Raw genomic sequence first — 19,715 nt, forward strand, 5'->3', positions numbered from 1 at the left:
GATGTGGATTGTCTTATATTTAGGGCAAGTGTCTCCCATCACTACTTTTAGTGAAAAAAAATATATCAAGAACTCCTGTGTCTCGCTTCTCGTTCATTCAAGACAGTTAAGCATTTTTTTTTTACACGACAGTAACGACGATTGTCCAAGGCGTGGTGACAACCAGAGGGCAAGGTAATCATTGCCTTGGGTGGTAATAAACAATAACATAAATACACCGTTAAAATACTTTTAGGCTATTCGAAGTAAAATCTCCAATTCACAGAGATTCCGACTAAAAGCCTGTATGTTGATTAACACAATAAATATCATATGGTTTCAGTCATCACCCCTCGTTCCATCAATTACTCCTACCACACCGCACTAATCACCATAAGTGGTCTGTCGGTTACTGGAATCCATTACTGGTCCAGTTCTAGCCTGGAAAACAAGCGAACAAATTGTTGAGATAATACTCACAGGTCTGGATAGTTCACAATGACCTCTGCTCCTAAAGTCAACCGTGTTCTGACACTATGACACACACACAGTTGCAAGTAATCAAAGTGCCAGAGTATCCATATTAAGTGAATATATAAATATACCTTGTTTGGGGAAGGGGATTGGTACACACAGAAAAATTCAACTCAGAATGAAGGAGCGTCCGTGCACAAGTTCACCGAAGGTAATCAACTTCACATCAGTTGTAATAATAATAATAATAATAATAATAATAATAATAATAATAATAATAATAATAGCATCACACTAACGGTCACAAACTAGTTTCAGAGAGAAGCACAATGTTTGTCTATCAGACCTAAGTTTACTGTACACTAAGCTTGCTGTGACAGGTCACCATCAAAACTTTCTGGAGCAATTGTAGAAAAGTAATCAGTCTGGTTGACACTGATGATGATCTCAAATATCAGTTATTTCAACATGGCGCTGACGTGGTAGTAGAAATAAATGGTGTAGAAAAGAATAAAATACACAAAATTAAATCCAGCAATATATGAAAACTTCGTTATAGATACACAGATGCGTTTCTATTTGCCAATCTTCCCTCTGTCTTTTGTTTTTCTCACTTTCTGTTTTCTTTTCATTTTTGGTTTCTTCTTTTTCCTTGCTTCAGAACTTCTCTATTCCCACACTCAGATATTTCTCTTCCTTTCATCTTTTTTTATTATTGTCCTTGCATTTATTAATTCGTTTGCTCTCTCCATCTTTATTTCTTTTCTGCAAGCTATTGCATTTTTCAATGAATATTGTGTACCTGTCCATTTACTCAGATAATACAAAATTCCGATAGGCAACATTGTGGAAATGTTACCCTGTTATGTTCCAGAGAACACTTGTCCAGGTTTAAACAGTAATATTAATAATAACAACGATAAAGCTTCTATAGCTCAGATGCCCAGGTCATGCCAGACTCTCAAAACTTTACACGATCGAAAAGAGCATAAATAAGGCTACAAAATAAAATATGAATATTGTATTACATAACCCACTCACACTTCACGTGTTTACGAAATTGTTCATTAACCCATGGTGTCCAGAAAATAGTACCACTGCCATTGTGGAATTAAAATGCCTTTCAACCCCATTTTTGGAAACGTTTAACTGATTTGAAAGCTGAGATCAGGAGACAAGTCGAGGACGGGAGGCTTTAACAGACACAGGACTTATGGATCCAACTGTTTCCCAGTCTCTCAGGTCGAGGGAGTAAACAATGACCTGCGACCCCCACTCGGTTACAGCCAGGCTCCAGCCAAGGATGCCAGGTCCCTCTCACTCGCTTGCGCGGCGTTTGTAGCAAGGGCGGATAAAGCAGGCGGCAGCAGCAGCAACAGCAGCAACAACACTCGACAACCATGGCTGGATGCTGTCGGGGCTCAGCCCTGGAGAGCTCGCTAGAGGGCGTGCCTATAAAACTCTCGTGACGTCGGCTTCGCGCTTTCTGGCTCAGGAGCAGAGCACTCCAAGAGATTACTATTTTGTTCTTACCGCACAGGAGAGTTGCCTGCCGCGTGTGTGTGTGCTCTGCCCTTGTCTGCTTGTTTTCCAATCCATCGATAGCGGATAAGAGAGTTTTATATGGCAGTGAACTGCGACTTTCTTTCTCTCGCATCCTCGGTATGTTCGTCGTTGCATTATGTGGAGTAAGCACTAAGCTCGTCATCCTTCCTTCCACACGACGAGCAGAGAATCGTGGGGTGCAAATCCTTCAACATAAAAATAATTCCGCATCGTTAACATTCTGACTGACAGGCGATAAGACACGATGACGCCCCCGACGGCGTCGACGAAAGAAAATTAGAAGCAATAAAGTACATCACCGAACAGTGCACTGTGATTAATTATCTATGGTAATGCTTGTTCTCTTCCTTTGTACCAGAAAACTAAAGAAATTAGAACATAAAGGCTTTTAGTTCCGACAGCTTGAAGAAGAAAAAAAAAATTCCTTCTCAAAACTTTGACGGAGTGGAGGCTTCGGTGCAGCACAGCAAATCGATCCAAGTTTTCAGACTTCGGAAAGTTTTCTGTTCGGTGTAGATTCTTTTTTTTCCACCGTAAATGGAGAAAGTGATCTGTGTAGATGTTATGGCAGTGAATTATAAAAGACGAGAAATTCTAACAGACAATCGGGTGTTTCGGAGACATTAAACCAGAAGGTTTATCTTCTGCTAGAATTACTGGTGGCCGTTCCGATTAAGACCTTGAAGAGGGTGGACGGTCAAGAAAAAAACCGGTGAATGTCAAGATAATTATTCCCTTTTCTTCTTCTTCCAGGGCAAAAGTGTGCGGCAACCGAAAGTAGACCTGACCCTTCAAGTCGGGAAAGATTTTCTGTAGGAAATTTGACTGGGATGACTGGGCCAAGAAGACAGACTGTTTCTTTGAAAATTAACTTCGTGGACTGTTCACCATCTGCGCCTCGTGACTACCGTGGGTCTTGCTACTTTGGGCAAAGCAAATCTTCAGATCCTCGGCTGGGAAAAGCCAAATTTACTCTGGAAATTCATTCACGTGGGAATGTAAGAAGAACATACAAGCCCACACCTGTCGCTGGGACTGGCCTGAGGATCCGAGGCAAATCTGACAGCAGCTGCGAAAAATCCATTGGCGGCCTTTTAAGAGTGTGTGAACAAAGCAGCAGTTGTTTTGTGCTTTACTTTTACTTCTCAGAGTAAATTTCTGGACCTGCCATTATTTCAAATCGAAAGAATTTTTTTTTTACGCGAAATGTGTTTGTGCTTGAAAACGAAATAGTTTGTGTCAAAATCTCAAGAAACAAAGAGAACAGTGGATACAGATGTGCAAAGATTGGCCTTAATGGAAATCAGTCAACGTCTCTTGAAAAGAAATATCTTGTAATGTTCAGATAGGACCTGAAACTGTGGCATGCGAAGACTATTGATAAATGATTAACAGGTTGCTCGTTAGACAGAAAAGTAAAAGAGGAGAGAAGAAGCATCAGCTGACAAGAAGTTTGGATAGTTTAAAGACAATCTCATAAGAGACCTCCATGCCTGCCAAGTTCATAACGGGCGCCAAGAGCGAGAGGTGAGTCTTGAGACTGTAACCCGGATGTACTCACAGCGACGCTGTAAACAACAACATCATGGGTGTGGACAACAGCACTGGACCAGCGCAGGTGGCAGGGTACTTCCTACAACACACTACCCCGCATAACTGCACCTTGCTGAACACTCACATCGAAGGTAAGCACCCGACCTTTCACTATTTTTCAATATTTTCCTCTCATCCTTATAGTTTGAGCAGCGCACATACATATGTACAGCTGTGTCCGTTTGTGTACAGCTGTATCCGTATATGTACAGCTGTGTCTGTGTACAGATGTGTCCGTTTATGTGCAGCTGTGTCCGTATATGTGCAGCTGTGTAAGTCTCTGTATAGCTGTGTGCGTTTGTGTACAGCTGTGTTCGTTTATGTACAGTTGTGTTCGTTTGTCTACAGCTGTATCCGTTTATGTGCAGCTGTGTTCGTTTGTGTACAGATGTGTCCGTTTATGTACCGATGTGTCCGTTTATGTGCAGCTGTCTCTGTTTGTGTACAGATGTGTCCGTTTGTGTGCAGCTGTGTTCGTTCGTGTACAGATGTGTCCGTTTATGTACAGCTGTGTCCGTTTGTGTGCAGCTGTGTCTGTTTGTGTACAGATGTGTCCGTTTATGTGCAGCTGTGTCTGTTTGTTTACAGCTGTTTCCGTTTATGTACAGTTGTGTCTGTGTACAGCTGTTTCCGTTTGTGTGCTGCTGTGTCTGTTTATGTGCAGCTGTGTCCGTTACGTACAACTCTGTCCCTTTGCACTACTTTCTTTTCAGTGAGCCCATGTTCAGTCCCGATGATATTATATTTTCATTTTAAATTCTCGCAAGCCTTTTTATTAATTTTGTTTTAGAGGAGAGCTTGTTTATTTATCTGCTTGTATAATATTTTGATATTTGGTTGATGCGAACACAACTTTTAGTTATAATTTATTTAAAGAAGTTTTTTCATTTAGCTTTGTTTGAAATAAATTGACAAGAAGAGAAAGAATATTTCAGAGAACGTTTTTTGGAATAATTACTAACATGTGTGCTGTAATGAAAAGTAAAGATCCAAATTTATCTTTGCATGAAAACTGAGCTTCTGAAGAGAATAAAAGCAGCACTAAGCATGGACTGGAGCTCATCTAAAGCAATCAGTTGGGTGGGTTTAGACCATACAACACCGATTCTTCCGACAGAAAAATAGGTTTTCTCTGGGTGGATTCACCAGTCTTGATGCTATCTCCTATGTTCATATGGCTTTGTCACGAAAGCATGCAATGTATTACCTTTGCACGTGAAGTTGGTCGATGTGTAGTTGAAGACATTTTACGGAGAAACGTTCCTGCAATTATCTGTAATCAATTAGTTTACAAGCTATCACCCTGATCTTCAAATGTCTTTGTGGTTAGAGAATGCCAAGATGTCTCAACTATACAGAAAAGTAGACGACATGCTAGGACGGTCAGATTTTTGCCAATGTTACTGAGCATTCATGTGATGCATATTTTAATTGTCCAGTCATTAGTTTATGTGATTTTCTTTTCTCTCTCCCTCCATCTTTGCACTTCATTCTTTCTTATACTTTATCTCAAAACCCAAACTAGACTCTAATATGAAGAAGAGATGGACTATAGAGTTATGACGGGGGTAGAAACTTCTGGGTTAATGGATTCAACAAAGCAGAAGGTTGGCGCATTGAGACTCTGGCTGTTGACTGGAAAGCTTCCTTTGTCCATCCATCAGTGATAATTTTCGATCTATCAGGGAAGGAGACGGAAGTAGATAATTGACCTTTACGTTCCACCTGCCGTGTTGTAGCGACCGCGAATTACTTCACCTGGAAAATCTCAGACGCCATTTTCTTCATTAATTTTATCAATTTATGCGGGCACCGATTGGCCAAACTAAGCTTTATATTGCTTGTAATTACTACCAATTAAAAAAAAATACCTCACCAAAGGCAACACCCGTTTCTCCACCATCTGACCTTTGAAATGTCAGCGTGGTTTCCACTCGGGACCTATTGTCCTGTGGATACTTTGTGTAGCTAAACCCTTCCCCGAGTTGTAAACATCCAAGTCAGATCCGGAAGTGACAGGTACCGCGAAATTTATTTGTTTGTTCTAAGTTTCTAGTTGTGGTCGAGAAAGTTTTAACAATTAACAGAAGAACCTTAATCCTTGTTTATCTGCAACGTTGATGTTAACATTATTAAACAGGATTAGTTAAAGTGAGTTTATCTTTGACAACAACTAATATTAACTTCGAATGTGTATGACAGTAAAAACTTTTCTTTCCTGTCAAATTCATTTTTTTCTCCTGTGAATCTCTTTACTCGAAGGAATAGCAGTATTCAAGATTAAAATGAGGAAACTCATTTCTGTGACATGAAGATCAGCCGCTGAAGTCAGGCCTGGACAAAGAAGCAAGAGAATAGAAGAACACCCTGTAGAACAAGTTTGAACAATTTATCTTCCATTTCCCAAGTCTGACAATGCCTTCTTTCCTGCTTTCCAAATGCTTTCTGGCAGGCACTTTTTCAACCCATTTTCGTGGCTCTTCTCTGTCAAATTTTTATGGTAGTCAACGAGGAAGGGAGATGTCCTGATGATACCCTGCACATCATCCATCGACATAGCAACGCTCTATCATTAACTAAATTTTATGGGAGTTGTTTTCCGGAGTAATGTCTGCGCATGTGAAAAAGTGAGTGAGAGAGTTTCAGTCTCTTGAAATCATTTATAAATGGACAAAAAATGTGCAAACTAATTTATAAAAAAATACGCTTGAAAATATACCGTAGCCGCCAGTGAACTTTTCATAAAGACATCAGCCTCGACTGGCACAAAGGTTGAACTATTGCCCCCATTGATGATGATGAAATGATTGCGTTCATAGATTTTGAAAGAACATAACAATAAATAATGACAAAAAAGACAGGCGGAATATCATGCTAATCCAATCTTTTTCGGATCATTTAAATGACTGATATGGATGCATAGCATTGTACACTGGTATCGGTACCCGACATTCGAGTTTTCTGAAGCAGGCAAAACCATTAGTACACACAAGCCAACGCAAGTTCACCTGATTGGTTCACCTTGTTCACCGTTGCTCAATAACCGCCTCTGCCGTTTCTTTCCTATTCGATTAGAAGTAAGGAAATTTGGCCCTCGGTGGTCCAATACCCAGCAACAAGTCAGCAAGACGCGGAATCCATCTGCACCGTCCCCTGGATTGAATGGACATACAAAGACGAGATGTAGCAGACGGCGAGGCCCGAAACTCGCGAGTATTTATTTCTGAAACACCCAGACGAATGCGATCCAGAGCCTCCCTGATATGAGTTTTATCTATGATGCCTACATATTTCTCGTTACAAGTTAATGGGCTCATCAAATGTTACTCTGTTTTTAAGACCTTCATGGCATTCTCGAGAGAATCACATCGCCTGGACCGTGTCAGAATTGGAAAACCCAATCATCGCCCACAACCCCAATATTTCGAGCACAGCCATCAGCAACATTCACACAGAACTGTCCAAGACATGGAAACGCAAAACTTGTTAGAAATTTAGTATTCCAGATGTTGTAATAAATAGTGCAATTGTTCACAGAGGTCTTTGAACCCTTCAGCTGTCCTTGTCTGGTAAATGCACCGTTTCTCCCCAATCTTGCGTGGGTTAGAAAGGTAATAAGGCGATGAGGATGTATGACCAGAATTTTTACACCGGTTAGGACACCAACAGAAAATCGTGTTAGACTTGACGAGGCGAAAAAAACCTGAAGTGGGACATTATAGAAATGAGAGGAGCAGGTCTTGAAGTCTGTCATTTTTCTTCCGTTTGATTACCACCTCATCTTTATTGCTTGAAACTAGGCTTCGTCACTCTTGTCTCCTTCTTTCCGTCGAAAGAATTGGGTTTTTTGCAGCCAAAGTTCTTTTCCACAGATGAAGTTCGACAGATGCGAGGATGGCAAGTCATGGTCGTTCTTGGCTTCATAAACCCTTAGTCATCTACCGGACTTATAACATTTACCTGTTTCTTCGGCTCTCTCTCTTCCTCCCCTCTCTGTCTCTCTTCCTCATTATTTATCTTTTGAGCTCCTGTTGGACTTCACTGTACACCAGAAATCAACTATACTTCACAGTGTGTTAGGCCAGGTGCACAACACGTTGTTATATTCCTTTGTTGCTGCGAAACAATCAACTAAACTGCTGACATTTTATGTGTTTCTCATTAGCAATCCTGTCAGCCCGAGAGTAATGTTGTGCATCTGGCCCGAGGTAGCAACTAACCCTCGTTGTTCATGTGGTGCCAAGTGTCATGCCTGTCACGATTCTCACTCTGTCACGCGGTGGTTGTCGCGCACGCGGTCTCATGGTGCAGGTACAATTTTTATTTCGTGAAATATAATTCTCTGGAAAATGTCTGTCGAGTAATTTACCGTTCATCAGAGCGTGACTATCCGTGAATGGCGTTTTAATATGCTTAAAAAATAATGGACCTAGGTATCATGAAGGCAGGTTTCCGATGGCAACCAGCAGTGTTTTTGCTTGTATATAAATTCTAGGGGAGGGAGAAAATAATTACTGAAGTTGATCAATAACAAACCTCACTAAGCTTTTAACTTAAACTGCAAAGATGTTGGTTTGAAATAAGTTGGACGTTAAACTTGTTTATATCCGCAAAGTTTTGTAAATAAACCTAAAATAGCTTTTAGAGCTATGTACTTAGATGCTCCCTTCCCCATCCAGTTTCAGTTTGTAGAACAACAATGAATGTTGCCTCAGACAAATAAGACTGGAAGAACAGCATACATACATACTCCTTCCGACCAATAAAGAAGTCATTTAGAGAATATTAACACGTGCTTCATCGGACACCGACACCTGGAACTGATGTACATCACTTCCTTGGAGTCTGGTTCAACACCAGTTGGTCTCTTTTTTTTCTCAGAGATGAGAATGAAAGCTTTATTTCAAGTGTATTTTTGCTCATATCTTTAAAAGAACGATTTGTCTGAAGAATAACAGAAAAGATCATCCTTATACTAAGCCTTTATGCCAAACATTTGGAAATAAAGATGTGATTTTGAAATATGGGAATGAAATTGTGAGCGAAAAAATAACTGTTAGGCAGAAAGATATGAGAAAAATAGTGTCTTAAAACTTCCTGGTAAGAATATTTTTTTAAGTAGACAAATACAAAATAAAAAAAAAAAAAAAACCAAAAAAAAAAAAAAAAACTCAGGAGATTGGATTTAAATGAACAAAAAAAGGAGAAAGTTGTAGAAAGTGGAGAGTAAAGGGAGAAAGCCAGAAAGCACATTCAGGACAATAAGACAGATTGCGAGTTTTTTCTTAACTGATTGATTTTGTTTTGGTTTTTTTTCTTCCTTTGTGCGTGATAAATAGACTTCTAAAAACATTATTAAGCCTGAGGTGTTTTCCCACCTCAAAAAATGCAGTTGAAATTGTCTAAAGCTGGAAGAAGGTCTAAAGCAAAGAAAATCAGCGCAGTGGAAACGGAAAAGAAAAAAATGTAAAAGTAATTGCTTGAGCACAGATCGCTAGACAACAATAAACTGATTAAACAAATAGAAAACTGAATACACAATAATAAAATTCACACAAATATAAACAACTCGCAGCAATAAATAATTATAAAAAGTGAAAAAAGATAAAAGAGCCTTTGGGGATGCAAAGCTTTCATTAGAGCAACTGGAAAATAAAGCTTTTTTCTTTTCTTTTCTTTTCTTTTCTCTTCTTTTCTTTTTTTTCTTTTCTCTTCTCTTCTTTTCTTTTCTCTTCTCTTCTTTTCTTTTTTTTTCTTTTCTCTTCTCTTCTTTTCTTTTTTTTTTTCTTTTCTTTTCTTTTCTTTTCTTTTCTTTTACACCATAACATCTTTATCTGTATACATCTACTATTTTTTCCTGTTTACGATGTCTGATATTTTTTCTGTCTTTTCGAAAACTCAGCATAGAAAATAATTTAAATTGACAGAAAAAGGAGGGAGATCAAAGTATCTCCCTGTCTGTCTGCCACAACGTTGATCACCTGCTTTGTCGGTTGCCTCCACTGCTAAGGGCCATTAATTTCGGCCGGCATGTTACAATCATTATAATTAAATCAAGTACATAAGCAGACACTCGGGGAAAGGAAGAGGTCCAGACCTATCGATCTTTCTAGAGATTCCCGCTGCGTCTTCTTCCTGAACGGAGCGAGGCTCTGACATCGGGATCTGGGCTCCGACAGGAAGCTGTGGCTGTGGTTCTTCAAGTCGCAAACTACTTGTTGGATGGAGAGAAGGAGACAGTGGGGGTATAGAGAGAGACATTGACAAAGTGAGATAGCAGACAAAGGGGACGAGCTCGTGAATCAGGAGGACGAGAGAGTAAAGAACTAAGCATTAAGCACACACACAAACACACAGACGAGAGACAGAGAGAGAAATAGAAAGAAAGAAAGAAAGAAGGAAAGAACGAACAAAAAAGAAGAAAGAAAGAAAGAAACGAAAACGAAGAAGAAAGAAAGAAAGAACAAAGAACGAAGAAAGAACGAAAGAAAGAAAGAGAAAGAAGAAAGAAAGAAAAACGAAAGAAAAAGAAAAGAAAGAAAAGAACGAAAAAAAGAACGAAGAAGAAAGAAAGAAAGAAAAGAAGAAAGAACAAAAAAAAGAAAGAACGAAAGAAAGAAAGAAGAAGAAAGAAAGAACGAAAGAAAGAAAGAAGAAAGAAAAAGAAAGAAAAAAGAAAGAACGAAAGAAAGAAAGAACGAAAGAAAGAAAGAAAGAAAGAAAGAAGAAAGAAAAGAAAGAAGAACAAAGAAACAAAGAAACAAGAAAGAAAGAAAAGAAAACGAAAAGAAAAAAACAAGAAAGAAAAGAAGGAAAGAACAAAAAGAAAGAAGAAAGAAAGAAAAGAAGAACGAAAAGAAGAAAGAAAGAAGAAAGAAAGAAAGAAAGAAGAACGAAAGAAAGAAAGAACGAAAGAAAGAAAGAAAGAAGGAAAGAACAAACGAAAGAAAGAAAGAAAGAAAGAACGAAAGAAAAAAAGAAACGAACGAACGAAAGAAAGAAAGAAACGAAAGAACAAACGAAAGAACGGACGAACGAAAGAAAGAAAGAAAGAAAGTAACTGAGGACTGCTTCAGTTTTAACTGTGGTTCCTTATTTACACATTTCCAGTATTCAGTCAGGAGGCATCGTAGGCTGTAAGTGGTTATTTAGCTCAATCTGAGACCTAGACGGTCGTTGGTTCGAAAATCTTCCTTGGACTTGTGGCAGGATACCAAACCCTTCTCCAGCAGCTGCTCTGGATGAACGGGTACTGGCAGGATAATGATGGCCTCTAGGGGATGGATCCTCTGACCTCGAAACTAAAGTAACGACCATTCAGACTACAAAATATATATAAATAATCAAAGATAGAACTAGGAAATCTGCATAAACTAATGCTACCGCAACGATGATAATCATCATCATCGTTGATAAGTTACGAGAGCTGAGGTCTGTGCTGTCTAATGATGTACCAGGTCATCTAGCCACTGGCTGGTGTAGCTCATTGCTGTTGAGAAAATCAACTTTTTTACCTTTTTTTTAACCTAAAATAGCTTTTGTTTTATGTCTGAGCGTTGACAGCGACATTATTATTTATTGACGAGGTCGATAGGAGAGGCTAGAGCCTTTCCTTTTCCTCTCTTTCGACCTCTTGACCCCACACTAAGAACAGCGAAACTACCAAACTATCAGACTAGTCCACAAAAAGGGAGGATTGGAGGAGAAATGTACAAATGGTGGAATTAATTTATGATGTGTGTAGGTGGAGGTAAAGTTACACGGAATAGCTAGGGAAGTGAGTGAGCAACGAACTTTCCAGAAGTTTGCAGAGGATTTATAACCTCAGGTCAAAGAGTGTCTCCTGATGATTTTATCGGACCTTACTCTGTCTGCGACCTCCTGGATCTTGATTTCAGGGAGACAGCTTCCATCAGAAGAACGTTTGCTTGAAGTGGACCCTCGGTCATGCCACACAGCAGACACAGACACAAATTGATAAGAAAACCTGTTTTAAGACATGAAACCTTCTGGTATGGAAGTCGTGGAAATGATATATTTTCTAGTAACATCGTATATCAGGTACGCCCCCGTGCTGCAGCTTCTGGTGAAAAACAGATTTCTGATTTTCTTTCAAACGGGAAGTGAACGATCGCTTTCTTAATGTTCCACCTCGTCTCCGTCTGAACGAGAATGATAAGACTTTGGCAGCTTGAGATGTTCCATCATTTCATGAGTTCTTGGCTTTATTGAGAATGTTCTATAACAAGCAGAACACCAACAACACCAACGCATGTGGTAGTAGATGTGTGTGTGTGTGGGTGGGTTGATGGATGGATGTACATGTGTGTCTAGTTATTTTACTCTCTGCGATTCTGGAACAACACAGGCACGTGCGGACGTAGCCACAGACACAAGTGTAAGTGAAATATTCTTTTCTCATGATAATTCTAGCTATAAAACAAAAATATAATGCTATCGTCTGCTATGAGTTCTTAGACGGTCTCGCAGTCATTGACCCTCTTTACTCCACAACTTTTTTTTTCATCATCGCGAAGCTACAAATTATATCTTATAAATACTTTTGAAAAGTAAAACCCTTAAAGCAGTTACTGCGACTTGAGAGTCCTTGAAAACGAATTTCACAAATCTTTAATTAATTATACCCTTGGTAGTAGCATTCTCCAAAAAACTGACAGGGAAATCCTGACATGGGCAGGATGCACAGGTCCGGTAATGATGTCGATCAGACGGTGAAGAAGTTCCGTGGTGTCATTCACATCCATTTCCAGGTCCTTGCAGGGAATTGGAAGAGCGGCGAGTACCAGTCCAGAGACTAGACACCTGTGGGTCGCTGGGGATGGCCACGTAGCCGGCTTGGAAGGGCCTGCCTCCCAGTGAACATCCGTTGGAAGCTGGCTTGTATCCTGCTTTGAACATCCGTTGGAAGCTGGCTTGTATCCTGCTTCAGCTGCGCGCGCACTGGGGGAGCTAGACATCGGCTAATAGACACAGGGAGGGGATGGACTGGGGCTCTGGGCTGTTCTTTACAGCTCGCGGTCTGGAACATGCTTGGACATTAAGATGCAGCAGCATTTAATTCTTATGAAATATACTAACCCATACTTGCAACATTCTCTTGGCATTTTGACTGTTGTATAGTTATGGTTACTTTACAACTTTAATTGTAATATAAATTGCTATTTGACATGGTGTACCACACAACGTGAGTAATTCTGCATCCAAAGTGTAGAAATGTATCTCGGTATTGTATGAGTGAGGCCAGCTGATTATAGTAAAATCCACCTTTTTCCCTTCTTTCCTCGAGACCTTGTACGTAAAGATTGGATTGGAGCGTGTGGCGAATGTTTCTGAGAGGATTATATGGGAGGAGACTGTAATTCGAGAGTCTGTATGTCACCTGCAAGATATGCTAAGTGGAAGCCGACATGTTCCCCACCTGGCGCACTGCTTCAACCGTGCGTGATGATGTTATCAAGTGTAAACAGGCCTTTATCGTCAGTGCCAACAGTTCACGTGTTCCGGATATTAGACTGATCACAGTTCTTGTTTCAGTGTTTTAATCATCATCGTACGGAAGTTCAAAACCATGCGATTCAAGAAAAAGGTTCATGACAAAATCCGTTGTAATAATAGTCAGGTGTTTTGTTTCCACAACTTTCAGCAAATTACTTCCTTTTGACTTATTTCAGCTGTTACCATTGCCCTATAGTGTTTATTTACATGTGTTCCAGGTGTGAGCATTGCCCTATAATATTTATTTATAAGAATTTAATGTGTAGATATGGAGCTTCACGTGTTCTCAGGATGGTGAGAGGTTGTTGGACGACAGCTTCCTTCGTAATAGTTTTCTTTACACCGTCGTTCCATGGTGTGAGTATTGCCCTATAATATTTATTTACACGTGTTCCAGGTGTGAGTATTGCCCTATAATATTTATTTACACGTGTTCCAGGTGTGAGTATTGCCCTATAATATTTATTTACACGTGTTCCAGGTGTGAGTTTTAGATTTGAACACCGTGTCTAGGTGAATCATTTTAATATTTACTAAGAACATGTGAAACAAACTTTGACGTTGAAAGGCGTAATATTCTTTTACGTCATCCGTTTGTCGTCACCTTTTTGTCGTCACCTTATTTTGACGTAATATCACCTTACGTCATTTGCTCAAGGGTTAGATTTGAGATCTGCGTATCGGCAATGTCGACTTCAAACTTTAATTGCCTTTCTCCAGCGACTTCACAAATGACATCCGGGTCTTTACAGTACAAAGCCATTGGTCACCGGTCTCATGTTGTCCTTACGAGATCTGGAAGCAGCCTTCTAATACATTTTTTCTCCAATGAGTATTGGTATACAATGAAGGTATACGATGTTGTGATAGAGGTCTTTCTATTGCGAAAATGCGACAATTGAAGGACTGCTTGAATGCGGTTTTATTTGGCTTGAAGCCTCTTCTTCACTTCCTCAGTTTCAGTGGTGATGAGAGCGATTTGTTTTTATGCGAAAAAAATGAATGAAAGAATCGAACTCACCCACACACACATATGCGCATATACGGTTCCAGACCATTGCGTCTGCTAGGAATCAGATATGTTGGGAAGGACGGAAAGGACGAATAGCTTGGCTGTAGAGGTCAAGATTGATGTGTTTGTGTTGATAACTGTCGCGTGGGGCTTGTTTATTGCGAGTTCATCACAAACAACAAAAGGTGGACCCCACGATTCTCGTCTAGACGCTCACCATTAGAAGCGATTGCTGCATGGAAAGGTCTGGGGCTTTTTTTTATTATTAAAGGCTATGAAGAAGGGAGACAATTCTCTCAAACAGGCCGGAGTTGTCTGGAACTCTCTCTAAAGACCGTAGCACTGGATGAAGTTGATGACCGGACACTAATCAGTGATGAAGAAAGTTCTGTTTGTATGTACTTGGGTTCAGAGATGATTAGACTCATGTGATATGAGAAATAGAATTAGGACGTGAGGTCAAAGGTCAAATAGCTGCAAGGTCGCAAGGTGAGGTACGGTCAGAACTCAGCTGACATGAGAGTTGTTTTTTTTTTCCTTTGCAGACCTTGGTTTACGAAGGAAATCATTCTTCTTCACCAATTCTACAAAGTCTCGAAGCCCATGGTCAGGTCTCTTTGTGTAGTTCTTCAAGAAGAAGCCCAAGAAATAATTCACACCGGGTGTAACTGTTCTGTTCTGTCGAGTTACTTCACGGCTGCGCACTACTTTATTCCTGTGCATTTCAATTTGTTTAGTTCAATAAAAAAAAACTTTTGTTGTCAACTCACTTGCATTCTTTATTGGATTGTGGAGCACCTCCATTTCTCTCCTTCCAGCGAAACCTTTCTACTGATCAAATTTCTCTGCGAATAGGTCACTTCCCACACTGATTTAATAAACAGCTGTTGTAAAGTCGTCTTGTAAGCGGCAAAATAGTAAAAAAAAAAAAAAATGTTAAACAGTTGAGAAAAAGGAGGAAAAGAGTCTGCAAGAGAGAAAACGAAAACCATGGAAGAAATTGAACTCCTTGTCGTGTAGGTCTGCAGCTTATTTTTATGGCAAACTAGAACTATAGCTATAAGATTATTATTATTTATTTTTATTTCAGACACCATTTTCTTTGTAATATATGTTCTCGTGAACGAAAATCAAATATACACATGTATATATGTCGCGTGTCATGATTTCGTCTAGGTCTGCATGTCTCTCAGCGCGCGGGGACGCTCCTGTATTGGAGAGGTAGCTCACAGCAGACGACAGTTAACGTGTGTTTTCAGGCTATTTTTGTCCGGTTCGCGGAAAAGGTCAAGGCCTTCGCCCGTTGTCTGTATCAGCACCTGACGTCACAGTCTTGCTACGTCACTTGAGGTTTGCTTCAGGGGGGCGGCTGCTGGGAGAGATTTCTTACCAAGGCGCTGAGTAGAGCGGAGAGTGTTTTTTTTTTTTTTTTTTTTTTTTTACTGCTGTGTTATAATTTGTGCTCGTTTGCGCTTTGTTTTTATTTTCTTTGCGGGGGTGCAGTACCTGGTTGTTGGTTTGTTTGTTGTTTTTTTTTTTTGTGAGTACTCGCATCGGTATTTTCTTTTTCTTGGTTGTATTAGGTATTTGGGTGTTTGGGTATATATATATATTTTTTTTTTGATTAAACTTCGTATTTGTGTCGTTCTTTTCGTCTTTGTCATGGTCTTCGCTTGGGCACGGGTTCGAGAAGTAAGTCGCATCCTGCCTCCGGCTGAGTGACTGAGCGTGTGTGGCCTGCTGTGTGAGTGGCCTTGAGCGTGTTCCGTTGACGCTGGGGAGTGGTACGCGACAAAATATATATAGAGAGAGATCATCCGCTCACAAATATACATCCGACGCCTCGAGCGCAGTTTATACTTGGTGTGAGAGAGAAAAATGTCTTTCTTAAAGAGGTTGATAGGATCAGCCATTAAGCTGTTTGTTACATCCAGCTCTCGTCCTGAAAAGGAAAATCTGATAAGCTACAATATTACTAAAACTTAAAAGACTAAAAGAAACATAAAAAAAAATCGAGACGACAGAGAAAAAAATCTCTCATCCGACAAAAGAAGGAGAAATATAGCCGACAAGCCACCTGGCGACGAGTAATGAGTTCCTCAACAAAGCTTGTTTGTACGAGAGCAGGAAGAGTGCAATGAAGGGTCGATAGGTGGAGAGAAAATTAATGTAAGCGATTCTCCTTTTATCCCATTTACCAAAATAGCCATCACACCCGCAAGTTTCGATCGCGTGACCCTCTCGTCAGGACACGCAGGGCGGTCAAGAGAAGAACAAGAGGCTGAAGCAGTGGCGTTCGAAACCCGTGCCGACAGGTACTCGCCCAGTTCGCAAATAGCAGGTACTCGTACTGCAAATTTCTGCCCCTGGGGCATGCGCTGTCTAGCATCACTTTCCTCCCAACCATGCACACTTATGTATTCATGCACAGTTACAATGGTGTGGTTCAGAAACAAGTGGTCACAATGAGACTTTGTTACTGTGGACACAGGATGACTGTTTCCGGTGCACGCGGGTCTATAACTGTTTAAAACAACACCAGCGACAGTTTTACTTTATTGCGTAATTTACTAATTTAGTATGTATGTAGCTAGGCTGTGTTGGGTGAAAGAAGAGCCAGGAAAATATTTCTTCCCAACTTTATAAAATTTTATTCTTCTTACACTTCTCAATCATATTCTTTCCTAGCTGAAAATTCGCTGTTTTCTCATGGGAAAACTGAACTTTAGCCAGCAAGAAAACCAGAGAAATCCAATTTTTGTAGATATAAGTAATAAGACTGTGTAATCAAATTTCTCAGATACAATCCAGCTGTACTCTAAATCCGTTGCCACAGCTACTTTGTGATAAAACAACCCAGACCCGAGAAATTCTCAGATGATCAATCCATGTTTATTTCTTTTTCTTATTATTTTAGGCACGAGACTGAAGGTGGAACAGAGTGAAGTAATTTGCCACTTGGCACCCTTCCTAGCTGCAGGGTACTGAAAAAAAGAACCTCGATTTCACTGTGACCATCAACTAAGGACTATGGTGGCCAATCCATTTTTTTTTCAATGGTCTCGGCCTTGCAGTATTTTTTACAAGTTTTAATATAAATTTACAAGCTGTTATCTCATATTACTTTAAGATAATTAACCTGGCGAAACTTGAAAAAATTGGAGTCAGACAGGTCAGACTGATATTGGGAAAAAAAAATTTCATTTATTTCTTCATTCATTCCCTTGGTCCGCTTGTAGTGGTTGTGGGAAATGGTGGAACTCTGCGGGTGTACTATCAGTGAAAGTTCGTCAAAGAGACTATCCTTGAGCAGTTATAATCAAACCTTGGTTTATGTTTGCCATCCTTGGCTTACCTCCAGGGTTTCATGGAAGGCAGTCTTGAGAAGCAGCAGGTCCTGCTGCTGCATGTTTTTGTAAAACTGAATAATTGCGAAACGCATTAAGACAGACTTTAATCGTGTAAATTTGCTAAATTTTAAGCATTATCTGGTTACACCTTAGAAGCTCTAAAGTGGGGAACTTTCTTGTGTAAGGAGTCAAATTGGTTGGCTTTTTATGCTCCTCTCTACCCTCAAGGGCCGCTGCTGCAAAGTAATTGTATAATCTCTTGCCCAAAAAGAACTCCAAGAAATCCCAAAAAGAAACACGAGTTCGTGCGACCATCAATAGAAGGTGATAGACTTTGTCTGGAATTCGCGAAAGTAATCCTTCAAGTAAAAGTAAGGGGCTCACCCTTAAAGAGAAAAAAAAAAAAAAAGAACGACAGAAAAAAATCAAGATTGAACGAGTCACTTGACTTTCTCGACTTTCTGGAATCTGCATACTTGGACCAGAACTTTTTTTCAAGAAAGGTTCTACGTGGACGCCACTACTCCAGCGCCTCCCAGACATCATTATCCGTCATCCCCGCAGTTTTGCAAAACTGTCGGAAACAGCAGGCTATTCCGGAAAATGTATGCTGCTCAATTTTCTCAGCTTGTGCAATATGAAGCAGTGAAAGAGCCTCATTAGCGGTTGTTTCTCAGAAAGCACTTGTCACGAATTAACGTGGTCTTTTCTCTTCTTCCTGGAGAAGTAGTGGTCGGTGTTCGTGGTCGATGTCTAGTTAGGTTACATCCAACTTCTTTTGCCATCCAAGACTTTTTTAAAAGTGTTTTGCAGGTCTGTATGTGGGTTAGACAAAATTTGTGGATTTAGACATGTTTGAGGGGGATCAGGAGAAGTGAGCTTGACCATGTGAAGCTTTCTTTTTTAAATTCCCTCTACCAAAAATGTAACTTCAAAAGCGCAACAGAGGGTTTGGCTGTTTTTAGACAGGGATGTGAAGAAAATTTAGTTCTCTCTGGTGGACACGAAATAATACTCGAGGTAATCTTTTAAGTGCTGGTAAGATAATGCCAAGGATGTTTCCATGCATGTCAGATACAATCCAGCAATCATTCAGACATTTTGAGTTCTTTTGTTCAAAAACACAGTCCCACACTTCACTTCTCCTACAAACCCTGTATGCTTTAATTATATCATTGTAACATATTCATAAGTGAGCTTTCTAGACGACTTTACAACCAAAAATAACCTCACCCACAAGCACGACTTTCTGGTCCCCAAGAAGCTAACTGATATTTATAAACTGTTCAACATGGAAATTACTGAGGGATCAGAAAGAAAAGTCACTTTGCACAATTGCGAATCACAGCAAAAAGTTGGTTTCTTTCTTTCTTTGAACAACCAGCAGAAGGTGGAGAACAAAAACATCGTTTGAGAACACGTACAAACGAGGTAACCGCAGCCTGGGAATGTCCAAACAAGAGGCTTAACTTTCTTGAGGACAGCTCTAAGAAACAAAATAACCTCCCCGTCGTCTGCCATGACTCAAAGTCTTGCCCTGAGTCTCTTCTAGGATGAACTTTGTCACTCTGGAATCAATGTCCTTCGAATTCACGTCCATCTATTCTCAATGAACAGAAACTCCTCTAGGAATGAACAGAGTAGATTGCACAGATTAGGTACCACCTCTGGGGGGATGGAAGACCTAGACATGTATCACAGACTGACTTTAGGGCAAGTGGTCCTTTTTGGAAATTTCGCCTCTTCTGTTGTTTTCGTCTCTGAGGTCTTTAGGGAGAGGTGTCAGACACCTCACTTTTGACTTTTGACTTTTGACTTTAGGACCTCCGCCTTTTAGAACTTCCGACCCATTGATACCTACGTACTGACGACTTGCCGAGAAGTGCCTGGAACTTTAACTTAAAGGGACACTCATGGCTTGTGATAAGGCTCCGGCTCTTCTTGTGATGTCAGAGTCTCTTGTGACGTCAGTCTCCTTATGACGACACACACATAGGAAGTGTCTGAGGTCATTGCAAAGATTTGACGTCATCTGTTTACTCTATGACGCACTCTGTGTGTAAGGCTTGTAAGGCTCTGTCTGTCGGAAACTGATGAAAAGACAATTTTGAATCTTTTCCATCTTTTTGTGGCAATCGGGTGCAGCACATTCTCGAGGTATGGTTGTCACTATGGAAACCACACGTCATAGGGTCACGTGACGGAGAACGAGACTTCGTGGAAGC

At 40.2% G+C, this 19,715-nt stretch overlaps 1 protein-coding gene across 3 annotated transcripts in view; it reads left to right on the plus strand.

The window, feature by feature from the left end:
• The first annotated feature begins 1,725 nt into the window (after positions 1-1,725).
• LOC112565107 (corticotropin-releasing factor receptor 1-like) overlaps positions 1,726-19,715 on the plus strand; it is a 37,031-nt gene continuing 19,041 nt past the window's right edge. Inside the window, exons 1-2 of one of the 3 annotated variants that reach the window (XM_025240391.1) lie at positions 1,726-2,348; positions 2,773-3,704. In XM_025240391.1, coding sequence (XP_025096176.1) covers positions 3,605-3,704 — 100 coding nt within the window. In that variant the 5' untranslated portion in view covers positions 1,726-2,348; positions 2,773-3,604. Of the gene's footprint in view, positions 3,705-19,715 lie in introns of all 3 variants that reach the window. The other 2 variants (XM_025240392.1, XM_025240390.1) reach the window with 2 other exon arrangements.

This window comes from Pomacea canaliculata, linkage group LG5, assembly GCF_003073045.1.
Source record: "Pomacea canaliculata isolate SZHN2017 linkage group LG5, ASM307304v1, whole genome shotgun sequence".
Classification (NCBI taxonomy): Eukaryota; Metazoa; Mollusca; class Gastropoda; order Architaenioglossa; family Ampullariidae; genus Pomacea; species Pomacea canaliculata.